Genomic DNA, 13,584 nt, shown 5'->3' with positions numbered 1-13,584 from the left:
GACAATGCATTCGGAAAAAGAAGAAGAAGCGGGAGACCGATCTCATTGATCTTGGATGATGCAGACTTTTGCACGTCGACTACATTCATCCATCGTTGCAAAGATTGGAAGATGGGTGGCAGTTTCATTGTACATGGCGATATATGTATAAAAGGAGAAACAATCTGATTCCCTACACATACGGAATAACATACTCGTAATTTGGCTTCAGAACGCCCTCGTTCTAGAATGCTAATTGGGATGCTTTCTAGCATATAGATAAGGATGTAATTCCTGAAAATATCAATATTATATACTTATTTATTTATTTATGTATATTTATATTATTTTGGAACAGGAAAAAAAACATTAACTTAAAAAATTATCACAATTTAATTTTTTGTTGAAAGAAAAGGTAATATAAGTATGCATTGAGAACCTTAAAAACTCAAAAATTAGAAACTAATTAAGTTGAAGTTAATAACTATTTTTTTCATCAAGAAAATCAAACTAAAGAAAAATCATTTCAAATGTACCTTGAATCTGCTATCAAAAAAGCTTAAATCTATGCATTTAGATGTATGCTTTCATATATCAAAAGGACTAATTAAACCAAAGAATAAAAATAATTAATTAATTAAAAAATTAAACATAGGATCTTTTAATGCTTACATTAATACACTTTTTTAAAAAATATTATATATATATATATATATATATATATATATATATATATATAAGATAAATTTCATTCTATTGTAATTTAATTCCATAGGACCTTTGTTAATAATTAACACATAGATTTCTTCTTGGTACTAGTCAATCTGAAGTCTTTTGTATTTAATTTTCTATCCAAACAAATTGAATCCATAAAAACACCTCTTTCGCACATTAACAAAGTGTTTGAGTTTTATAACATATCTACAAGATTTCTATATACTCTTTATAAAAATAAAATTTCTTGTCTTTTAATTCATTCTTATTCTCAATATTCAATTTCAACAATGTAGCATCACTATCTAAACTAAATTCTTCTTAATATTATTACTATTATTTTAATTTTATATTATTTAAGTTCATATGAAACTTCAAAAATTTAACTTCTTTTTAATTTGTATCTATAGTATTGAAATCTATGATTTAGCATTCATTACTATTATACACAATTATGTGTTTAAACAAACAAAAGTCATATTCTTATGTATTACATCATTTTTATATAACTTTTTTATTTTATAAACTTTAAATAAATAAATATTTTTTTAAAAAAAGATATAATCTATTATTTAAGCTCCAAATAACATAAAATCTAAATTAAAAAATCTAAGTGATGAGTCATATAATTTTTTTTAAAAGATTATCAATTTATTAAATTTTCCCCTTTCAAATGAAAATATATTAAACCACACTAGTTACTTTATACTTAATTTGGTTTTAAAGCAATCTTACAATAAGACCTACATGGTTGTTAATATCGATCCTAATTAAATATCTATTTCTTTGACCAAGTTAAAATAACTTGATTCAATTGGGCTAGACAAGACATCAAAGAATCAAATGAGTTTTCTTATTAGTATTGATTATTTTGGACAATACAAGAACAACATCTACATCCTAGATTTTGGTAATATCTTATGTTGTAATCAACTTTAAATGTTGAACTAAAAATTGAGTTATTTCTTGTAAAAATTAACACATACTCTTATTTGGTGTAATTTTGCCTTATAAAATTTTATGTTTTAAAGAAAAACTTTAATAAAAATAATATTAGTAAAAATATAGCATTAATTTAATCATTATAATAAATTAAAGTATAATATATACATTAATATACATAATATTATATTCAAGTTTTCATGTAAATAAATATACAATGTTATGTTTAAAATTTCTTTATCACTTTCTTTGCATCTACATTTTATTTATTTTAGGACTTTATCAATTTGACTATCTTATATTCATCTATTTAATTACATAAATTCTTATTTTAAACTCATAAAAATATATTAAGTTATAATTTTTTATATCATTAATAATAAAGATAAATATTCATAATCTAATTTAAAAAATAGATTTATAGTCTCAATATATATATATATATATATATATATATATATATATATCACTCTAATGTTATTCTATCTTTAAACAAATCTTGAAATAATAATTTTTTGATATTTGATTAAATATATCTTTATCAAGATAATCAGAATAATTTTAATTTTAATTTTTTATATTTCATCTTAACTTTATTTAGAATATTTTATATAATTTTAAAGGTTTTCAACAAAGTATTTATATATAATATTTTTAATTTTAAAATCTAAAATATATAATATAATTATTGCTCATGTATTATTAATTATTTATTATTAAAGGCCTCCTTCTTCTAACTTGCAAAATAGTACATTCTTTAACTTTTTTAGATCTAAAAAGTACAAACTATCTAATCTTATAATTTTTATTTCTATTTTGAAAAAAAACTTTAAATTTTTTTAAAGTTTTTTAAAGTTTGAACTTTAAAATTTGAATATAAAATTTTAAATTTTAATTTTAAATAGTATTTTTTAAATTTAGAATATGTAATACATATGAAAAGGAGTGATGTTAAAAAAAATCTAATATTTATTATCAAATCTAACTATTCATCTATTAAAGTTGTATAGTTTTTATCAACAATATCTTCATAACACAAAAATAATGCATCGATACAAATTTCAAGCTTCTGTCATGCAATTATGTATATAAAATAAAATCAACAGATTAAAAAAATATTATTTCTACAAAAATGTGCATTTCATCCGCAATTATGTATATAAAATAAAATTCATGGTCTTTAATTATTTTTATAAGTCAAAGGCCTTTGATACTACCTTTTTATTTTTAATTTGTAATACAGATGGATCTTTACAAAATCCAAATTCTTTAAATATAAACCTAACTTATAATAGTTATAGAATTAAATACTACACTTGCTGGAAAAATTACTATTATCTGAAAACCTTGCAATCAAATGGAACTGTTTGAATGTTAAATATAATCTTCGTACAAGCATCTTTAGCATAAGGATCTTTATGAAATCTTTAAGTAAATAAATAAATATTTTTAATTAAATAACTATATAATGTAGTTGAATTTTTTTTTACACATACTTAATTTTGTGTACTTATAGAATAATAGATTTTAAAAGTTTTCTTTAGAATTTGTTGTTGAATGTTAAAGTGATGATAAGGATATTTAATGAACTATATATATATTTTTATTTTCCAAGAATTTTTAAGAATCTTCTAAAAATTATTGTCTATTTTAAAAATATTATACAATTTGAAAGGCTATTGAAAAATATTTTATATTGGTCTAAAACCTTATACAATATTCTATAATCTTCTAGAAGTTTCTAAAACCTCTGTATGTATTTATAAATTTTCTTAGTATACTCAAATCTTATTTATAAAAGTTTGTTAGACTTCAAAATAATCTATATTTCTCAAGATATGTTATGAAACTTTTAGAATACCTAATAGCTATAGAATATATATATTAAAATATAGAAAATAATATTTTAATATTACCAACATATGTTTTAGGTTATTCCAAGTATTCCACTCTTTCTAATCTTATATCTTCTCTTATTATTAATTCAATACTTTTGACTATTCTCTAAATTTTTTTACATATAAATTTATAATTAAAAAAACATAACAAAGATTCTTAGTTATAATAAAAATATTACTATTAAAATTATATATATATATATATATATATTTGTAACTAATCTAAAACTTATAATATAACTATGATTTACACCCTCTTTTCATATACCTAGGAATATTAAACATTGTAATTTCTATATATTTTAATAAATATTTTTTAGTTGCTAAAATCTCAATATGTTGTGTAAATTAAAATCACTCTTTTATCATATGACTCAACTCTTGCAAAGTAAACTTGATTTTATTATGTTGACTTTGATTATGACCAACAAATGCATTTAATATTAGTGTTCAATAACATTGAACACTTAATGTTGAATATGTTTTTCAACATTATTCAATGTCCTTTAAATTCAATCACTTATTTTATTTTTTACTCTAATTTACATGATAATAATAATAATTAAAATTAAAATTTTAATTATTAATTATATTAAATGATGATTATACGGATGAAAAAAAGTATATTTTTTATTTCTATAAGTTGACACCTATATCTAAAGTGTGTAAATATAAAAGTAAAATTTTACAACTTATAAAAATCTAATTTTTTTAAATATTAAAGTACTGAAATATAATTTTATGAATAAACATAAACAAAAATTGCACTAAAACAAAAAAAACACAAATATTACTAGAGAAGGTGATCACTAGTCAAAATTCAAGAAAACTCTTATCAATTCAATCTTTGTGCTGCCTACTTAATCAATAAACATTACTTCATTTGGAAATGATCTAAAAGTTTATAGAAAAATATTTTTAGACAAACACATTTATAAAAGTAATTTTTAAGGACGATAAATTATTCTTTTGATTTAATTTCATTTTGTAAAACACTAAAAGATTATTCTCGTTGTATTAACATCCATAAAGAAACACTTACAAGTTTCCCGACAAGGATTTATTCTGCCAACCTCTCCATACCATCCTGCCGACTTCTAATAATTTACACTTGTTTTAGCAAATCCAAAGTGTTCATTTCCACAATATTGTTCAGAAAGTACAGTATATTGGACTTCTCCCAAGTCCAGATGAGGCACTGCACTTGTCAAATATTCATTGTTGTAGGGGCCTTCTTCAGCTTGTCGGCATCTACCAGATCTACCATAAGAAATACATTTATGAATGAATGAACTGAGTGTGTAGGGTCGAATCACATCAGAAATTGCCATCTGGTTTCTAATTCTGGGCTGTGCAAGCGCTGGATCTCGAACAAACATGGACAAAGTCATGTGAATTCTTCGCAGGATTACCATTTCTTATCACCACAGAATCTGATGAAGAATCATATGGACCTTTCACAGGAGCTAATGATCTCTATTGTTGTGGGCATTACACGCAGGTGGGATGGTCCACGACTACGAGCATCGGGTGTGCTAAGGTCGTGTGCGAATAAGGCCCGTATAACATGATGCGGAACTGAACAATAGGAATTACGTAGATGCGGGACTGGATTATCCGTTGCATCAGTAGGAACGGCCAGCAGTATGAAAAAGACCATTTCCATGATAATAACCAAGTATAGTGTTACAAGTTGCGACAAGATCTAGAATATGGAGATGCATGAGGCTTGTAGGTCACCAGTGCATCTTGTTGAAAACCCTCACAAATTGACTCTGGAGTAGATGGGGTCCAGTGTCAACAGCTGCATAGAACATCGTTTCCATTGCCACAATGTGTGGAAGTTGCAGGTGGTCATGTTAGTGGATATTAATTGGTAACTTCACCCAGTCTGCATCTTGTTGAACAATCATAGTCTAGCGTAGTTTAGTACAATACATGATCTATTGTCTGAGAGTTGCTTACTTGTTGAAAGTGGGTTTTATATGTTGTATACAAGGTCCAACGAACTATTCAATAAATAAGTACCTGATGTTACGGAAGACTCGTTTGTGATGTCATTGGACCGAGTTAGCATTCACTGTCATTGTTTAAACTCGTGACAATTTAGCTGCTGAGGTCAACAACGGTGCACATTGGGCAATGAAAACTTCTGTGAAGAGATTTAAACGATGACGAGAGGTGGTCAAGAGTACATTGTTCAGATCTCACCAAGCATATTTGCACCTGTTTATCCTAGATTGATCAAGCAACACAAGTAGTATGAAAGATGGAAGACATTTTTGGAAACGTTTGACGACTAGTAAGAAGGAGTAAGCTGCAAGAAGCTATGATTAAGTCTGAAAATTATATTGCATTTCATTTTATTGGTTATTGAATGAGTTTATTAATATTATTTTTTTGATGACGTATGAACTGAAATGCGTGGATGAATATTAGATACTGATACTTCTTTACATTTGACTTTTTTTTTTTTTTTTTTTTTTTTTTTAAATAAATTATATCAACTTGTTTAAACTGTTCATGGTATTATTAATAGAAAAATAAATTATATCAACTTGTTTTAACTGTTCATTCACTGTTCATTGTATAATCGATTCGAATAAATCGTTTTCTTTCATCGAAAAAAATCTAATTTCTAAAAAATGTATGAAGGATACAATAGTTCATTGATAAAAACAGAATTTGTATACATGATTATTCTGAAGTTTTAGATTTTTTATTATGGTATATTACTTATACTAATGAAAATAGTGTACTAGAAATAAAAATCATTATTGTCTACGTAGCTAAAAAAATGCAACAAAAACTTCAATATTACATGATTGTTCTTAATATCATGAAAGACTGATGTAGAATTTAAATGGTATATTTTTTAAACAACAATATTATAAGCTATAATTTTATATTTAACTCTATGATAGAAAATATAATTCAAAAATAAAAATAAAAATATTTTTTATAATAATTTTTGAAATTTATTAATAAATATGTATATTAAGAATATTACATCAATGTATAATTGTAAGTAAGAAGAAAAAGTCATTATTTAAAAAATGCAATCAATATTATTTTTTATTTTCATTTAAAAATTAAATTTGAACATATAGGGATACTTTGCTTGATTTATAATTATGGTAGATAGATTTTTTATACATTATGCAAGGTTTTGTAATTTAAGTGGAATCATGTAATTTCATATTTTCCAAGTTATAGACAAGTAGTATAGAAATGATGCTTTTTGTAATAATGTGCATTGGCTTTGCTAAGGTTGCTAGTTTAGAATTTAAATAGATAAGTATTATAGAAATGATGCTTTTTGTAATAATATGCATTGGTATTGCTAAGATTGCTAGTTTAGAATTTAAGTAAATAAGTGAAGATTTTTATTGAAATTTTGTTGTAATTCAAATGTACTAGCATTGGCTTCAATTGTGACATTGGATTGCTTACTCATCAGCATGTTAGTATTAGTAAAAGACACAAGCACAAATATAAAAGCCTATTTTAGTTATAATTTGGAACAAAATTCTTACAGATTAAAATATATTTTTGTTTGTTTGTAACGTCTATGAAAAATATTGAGAGACCTCAAGTTTAAAATGGTGCTACTTTTTGTGAGAAGACAAATGATATTACTATTTTATTTATTTTTCAATTCACAAAACATGTTTTTGGACCCATTTCTTAAAATATGATAATATCAAGAAGAAATCTTAGAAACTTTAAGGAAAACATCCGCACTTTGGAAGTAATGGTGATAGACAACAATCTTGCAAGAATCAATATCCTTGAGAATTAGATTCACTATGGACATTGTTGGAAATTACAATCTGGCTTTGCAAAGAGTACAAGTTTGACAATAATAATTACAAAATGGTATATTGAACAAGATTGAAAAGTCAAAATTTCTTACCAAGCTATGATAGTATTTGTAAAATGTACAATTATAACACCTTTAGTCTTAGTATTGATTTCCACTCTGATATCAATGTGATTGTTGTTAACAATCATGGTATCCATGGCAATCTCTATCTCATGTACAACTCTATTAGTTGTAGGTGTTATCATGGCTCAAAGATTGTTAATCTACGTTAAAATCTAAACCCTAAATGCACAAAGAAATTATCTTTTTTCTTATCAAATCCATATTAATTTATTTTAAATTATAAAATGTACCAACAAATAATCTATATTCTTGTCAAACCTACATTCATCTATTTGTTGCACAAAAAATCAAGACTCAAATCATCAAATTCTTCACTTAATTCCTCATTTAACATGTATGTATGTATGTATCTATGTATCTATCTATATATGTATGTATATATGTAAATAATTTCTAAAAAATTAAAAAAATTACCACCTAAGAAAAAAAATATTTATTAAGAGGTTTAAATTATACAAAATAATTCTAGCCTCTTTTAAGTACTTTTGTCTTATGTATTTAAAAATGAATGTTTATCAATTTATAATTATGATGTTTTCGTAAAGTAAATCATTGACATCAATTTTTTTTAAAATTTTAACCGGTGTCTTCTTTAATTCATCATTGATTTATTTTTTTATTTTTTTACATAAATTGCTCATGCACATGTGGTAGAAGAATAGCCATGAATGGTGGCCCATTCCCATGTCTACAACCAGATGAAACGGACCAACGAATCGGATGAATGACTAAACTTATAAACCAACGAACGAACAGTATTCGTCTGCGGTGTGCTTGCTCTTGCGTGGCGGCTTGCGGGCTTGGAGTTGCTTCCTACGGTGTGGCCATCGGGCATTTGGAGGTTTCGCGTGCAAAATTTGCGAAGAAAGTTGCTCTGATTCGCTAACTTCCGCTGTGTTTTTCATTGACCATCGTAGTGCATCTGTTAAAGTGAGTTGTTCTTTATCATTCTTTTCTTCTTTGTGTTTCGGTTGAGAGTGAAAGGTGATTCAGGAAGAGTTTTGCAACCAGGAGGTGCTCGGTTTTCGGTGTAGTTCGGTTTTGTTACTCGAGGGAATTCCCTTGCCGTTGTGAGATTTATTCAGCCTGCGCTGCTCGGCTGAGCTCTTTGCTTTCTGCACATTATTTTTTTCCAGGTTAGCATTCTAGTTTTGTAGGTTTGAAGATTTTGGTCCTGTATTTGTTAGATTTGTTTTTGGCGAGGTTGGTTGGATAGGTCTCGTGAGTTGCAATCGGTTCTTGATTCTGGAATGGTTTGAATTCTGGTGTTCGGGGATGGAATTTAGGATTTTGGTTATGTCATTGTGATTGGCGCAGGCTTGACTCGATTGTGCTATTAGCACTTGAAAGTGCGGAATCAATTCCTTCTAGCCATTTTTGAATTTAAAGCTCTTCTAATTGTGCTTTGCAGTCGTTTGAACCTCTTTTGACTCTCTCAAATTTGTAGACATGTGACACACCTTTCTCAATCGGAAGCTTTTGTCCTTTATCAAGACCGGTTATAAAATACTCTCGTTGGAATTTGTTAACTTCGTCATTTCTGTCTATAGTAGAAGCGACTCGGTTATGATTTGCGAGCCTCTCACTCGTTGCGGCAATTTCTCCAGCTTTTATGGCGGTACTGTGTATCATAAGTCTGAGACATTCTTTTAGTTAATCTTTGAAATCTACTCTTCAGCTTCTAATCTTTGGATGCTTTGTCACAATGCATGTCATGTAGCATGTGTTGTTTCTGTGGTTTGTATACTGAATTGTCTGTAGCTCGTTGCCGTTCTGGTCCTTGTAATTTTGCAAGCACATTCATCTAGATTTTTGGTTGACGGGCAACTTCAAGTCGAACTTTGGTTTGCTGTCAGTTGCGAAATTGCGAGGTAGCGACGTCAATTCTAGCATCTTTAAGTACTTGCGGTTCACTGGAATAGGTTCGAGGGGGGGTTGATTTATGTGTCTCGTATTTTATTGGTTACTCTTCTTTCTTGTGGGATTTTAAAATCCTCATGAATGACATATGGTGCTTCTTAAGCAGAAGAGGAGTTGCAAGAAAGGAGGCTTAATGACCACTGCTGCCTCTTCTTCCACTAAACTTCGGAATGCTTTCTCCTATTGCGTCCGACAAGTCAGGTGTGCTTCACCGTATTATTATTATTATTATGATTATTAATGTTGTTGTTGTTGCCGTTGTCGTTGTTATGTATGTATATGTGAGGGTATGTATGTAAATGAGATTTTAGCCTTTGGCAATCTGCAATAACAGTTGAGCCGATCGATCTCTATGGGAGGCACCCCATTCCTCCTATTATGTGTCCAGAAGAGTCTTTCTGGAGTTAATGTAACTCTTCAACTACTGTTGATGGAACAGGACGAACGACTATGAAAACTTCTTGTGTATCTTGCATCTGCCACCGGGCCCTCGTGCGGCAGCCTTCGCTCTTCGAGCTTTCAACATTGAGACAGCTCAGGTTTGAGACCATCTTAAGATTCTCATTTTCTGTAACTGTTGTATCTTGAAAGTCTCAAATTGTTTGAAATTTCTCGCGGAGATCCAGCCTTTGAAGCGGACGAAGATCGCCGTTGGGATGCAAAATTTTGGCAGTCTAGAAGTTGTTACACTGCTGTGGATGATAATCGTATTATTTTCTTACGTTCATGGTTTGACGGAGAAGTATTAATTTTTGGCACCTCTGGCTAATTTGATTAGCGAGGGTATTGCCGCGGATTCCTTTGATTCTGAGGATTGAATACATAACCGAAATTCAAGTTCTGATTCATCCAGATTAGGGCCCATTTAAAATATTGGCTTCTCTTTGTTATTTAGTTCGGTGTAACGAGAATCAAAGTTGTTCTTACTCAGGCTGGTGATATGAAAGAGACAAATCTAGCAATGATGCGCTTGGTGTGGTGGCGTGATGCCGTAGATGGAATATACAAGGTGAGGGTTTTTGTGTTGCAGATTCTTTTTGCCTCGCAATTTCTTGAGTATCTTCCATTTTCTTTTCACAGTAATAATCTTGAGAAGGAACTTCTAGACTCTGGCAGCTTGAGATGAATGTTGAGGCTGTAAAATTACTTGTGCTTTTCCAAGAAGTGTAAGCATCTAGCTGAAAACACTGTTAATTGTCAACCTTCAAGTGTGGCTAGAGATTGCAATATGATATGCAATCTTTAGCCATTATGGATTGCGACCCTCATTAGTCTTTTAGAAATGACCACTCATGTCTTGGTAGTATTTTACAGAAAAAGACATTGGAACATCCGGTTATCCAAGCACTTGGAGCTGTTATAAGTGAGAATCGCTTGAGCAAACACTGGTTTACGCGTCTACTTGAAGCTCGGGTACGTTTGATCAAGACGGAAATTGTGCATTCGTTATCATATTTTTGAATCACTAAAGCTGATGTCCTTCGTTCACTGAATACACTTCAGCATGGTTGTGCTTACCTCGTCTTTCCTTATGCCCTCGATTCTCTTGCTGCTCGTGCTGTCATCTTCTTAGGAACTCTAATGTTAATTAACTTTTGGAGATTCTATTGTGTCGCTCTTGATTACTGTTTGATTTTGCTTGTTGATGTGTAATATTCTGCTATTGACATTACGTGTTCTTGCTTGGTCGTCTTGAAGATGACGGATTTAGATTCCATGTCACCGTTGAACGTAGCGGAAGTTGAACGGTAGGTCTTTTGTCCACCTTCTTTTGTATCGTTTAAAATAACATTGTCTAGCTGTTCTCTTCTGATCCATCCCAAGTCTGCGCTCTTTCCAAATATGAGATGGCGGGCTGTCAAGAACTGAACATTTGTAAGAATTTCTCACGAGAAACTGGTCTGGTCAAGGTATGCTGAAGATACTGCTTCATCTCTTTTATACCTGACACTGGAAGCGTCCGGTATACGGAATACATCGGCTGATCACGCGGCTTCTCACATTGGTAATTTTATATAACTTGTCGCTATAGTGTTACTCTTTCATGCCGAGATGTTCAACAGACTGTCCATGTTATTCGTACCTGACATGTTCTCAAGACTGTCCATGTTATTCGTATCTGACATGTTCTGAACTGTCACAGTTGTTTGTGAGAACACCTTTGAATGCAGGGTAGTAACATAATTTGAAGAAGCTTGAATTTGACTACAGGTTTCGTCTCGGGATGCAGGCAAGACAGCAGGAATGGGGCTTTTGCTACGTGCTTCTCCTTATCATGGTGCTCGCCGCCGATCTTACATACCACTTGAGACAGCTGCTAAGGTGAAAACATCTGAAAGCAAAACAATTGAATGGTTTACATGCGTAGAAGGGTTATCTCGTCAATTTCCTCCTTTTATAAGATTGGTTGCATTGGAAACTTTTCAGTTTTGAAGAAATTCGGAAATTTTATCCCTGTTGCATGCTCTTCATCCTAACTTGTGGTCATATGACAGCATGGATTGGCTCAGGAAGAGTTGTATCGTGGGCAGAACGCTGAAGCTCTAGCAAACGCAGTCCACGAGGTGATATTTTCAGACTATGTGTCCTATATATGCCCGTTCACATCCTAATGCTTTTGCAATTGTGATTTTAAAACTTGAAAAGTCCAGGTGATCAAGTTCTCTTTTGGTTGGTTACTATTGTAGTGGTTAAAGTGGTGGTTCTGATGAGCATGCAGGTTGCCTCTGTTGCGAATTCACATTTGGAGAAAGCACGTTCACTTGCTCCGTTGGTCCCTGCCCCTGCGTTACCCGTACTTCTACCTGCGGTAATTCTTATTGTATGCTTAATTGTATTATGGTGATGTGAAGCTTGTTACTGTAAGATGGGGTGCTAAAGTTAGCACGGCCACCAACTTGGCATGTCTTTGATTGCGTTTTGAAAAATCTTACTATACACGGTTGATGGATTAGCTTGCTGATTGTGATAATTAATTATGAGGTGCTTTTGATTATCGTCGGTTTGATTCGTTGCTTAAAAGTAATTTCAGTTACAGAGCTGGAATGTGGGCCATAATGTTCCGAAAAGTTACGAGTGAAAACGGAATTACTACATCGCACGTTTTTTACGCACCTGTGCTGTCTTGCAGGTGCCAGCAGGAGTGTTGCTACAGACTCTAGAACGCATCAACTTCAACGTATTTGACCCCAAATTAGTGCGTGGCGTTTGTGGCATATCTCCTTTGTGGATGCATTTGAAGCTTAAGTGGCACGCTTACAAAGGAACTTACTAGCTTCTTTAGTCAATGTGGTCTTTCGTTTATTTGGTGAGCACATCGTCAATATTGATGGTTCCACTCATGTTCGATAATTTCTTTTCCACCGCCAGAGGCTGCAAGTTTCCAACTGGAGTTTTGCACGGTTGACATGTTACTCTTCAACATCAATACACACGTCGCATGCATCAACTGGCTTTTTTTTGGTCTAGCAGTAGATAAAGGATAAAATTTGTTTACGCCAGAAGAGGTCAAATCTGAGCTGTGTCCGTAGATCTTGACCACATCTTCCTCTTCCATACTTGGCGATTTGGATAACCCAGTTTGGACAATCCGTTCCGGATCCTAATTTCCTCCATCTGTGAATGCCTACAACTTGAATCCCATGCGCTGTAACGACTCCCAGTGAAAGTTGTTACTTGTTCAAGGGGTTCAAGGTGAAATTGTTTCTGATTTTGGAAGTCTTTTTCTCGAACCATGGATGATTGTTGAATTGCTTATTTTCTCCAGTGATGAGACTTTCACATCACTGTAGGTTGCAATTTAAATTTTGTGGTGCAATAGCAAACTTATATGAGGTTCTTGAACTAGATTATTCTAAAACCAATCCCATTGACCATGTAACAAGCTCCTGGATTGGCTTACAGTTTTTGCAAGCAAAAGACACTACTTACAATAATCTTTGTTTTAAATGGTGAAGGTAGCTTAAAAATAACTAGAAAGGCAATTGAGTTCAAAAAAATTAGTGCTTCCTTTGCATGCATTTTTATGGGAACTTTTTTATTGTTTTAGTGGAAGTAATCATTAATATTATCAACACACTTATGACATTATATCCTCCAATCTTCAATTTCTCTCTCTCTATATATATACCAACATTGTTATCACCTCCAATCTTCAATTTTTCTCTCTCTATATATACCAAC

At 30.8% G+C, this 13,584-nt stretch overlaps 1 protein-coding gene across 3 annotated transcripts; it reads left to right on the top strand.

Annotated features, from left to right (window-relative positions):
- Positions 1 to 8,296: 8,296 nt before the first annotated feature.
- Positions 8,297 to 13,119, top strand: LOC112291046 (uncharacterized). 3 transcript variants are annotated; one of them, XM_024537987.3, is made up of 11 exons: positions 8,297 to 8,412; positions 9,509 to 9,603; positions 9,842 to 9,941; positions 10,334 to 10,411; positions 10,717 to 10,815; positions 11,101 to 11,150; positions 11,313 to 11,407; positions 11,633 to 11,724; positions 11,898 to 11,966; positions 12,122 to 12,211; positions 12,533 to 13,119. In XM_024537987.3, the coding sequence occupies exons 2-11, from the start codon at positions 9,536 to 9,538 to the stop codon at positions 12,674 to 12,676; spliced, it is 885 nt and encodes a 294-aa protein (XP_024393755.1). In that variant the 5' UTR covers positions 8,297 to 8,412; positions 9,509 to 9,535; the 3' UTR covers positions 12,677 to 13,119. The 3 variants fall into 3 exon arrangements, with proteins under 3 accessions (XP_024393755.1, XP_024393756.1, XP_024393757.1); XM_024537988.3 differs by having other exon boundaries at positions 8,327 to 8,618; XM_024537989.3 differs by lacking the exon at positions 8,297 to 8,412 and adding an exon at positions 9,230 to 9,353.
- The last annotated feature ends 465 nt before the right edge of the window (positions 13,120 to 13,584 follow it).

The sequence above is a fragment of the Physcomitrium patens genome, chromosome 14, assembly GCF_059467195.1.
Source record: "Physcomitrium patens ecotype Gransden chromosome 14, ASM5946719v1, whole genome shotgun sequence".
In the NCBI taxonomy this organism is placed as follows: Eukaryota; Viridiplantae; Streptophyta; class Bryopsida; order Funariales; family Funariaceae; genus Physcomitrium; species Physcomitrium patens.
The sequence above is the reverse complement of the archived record's forward strand: the minus strand, read 5'-3'. Positions and strand labels throughout refer to the sequence as shown.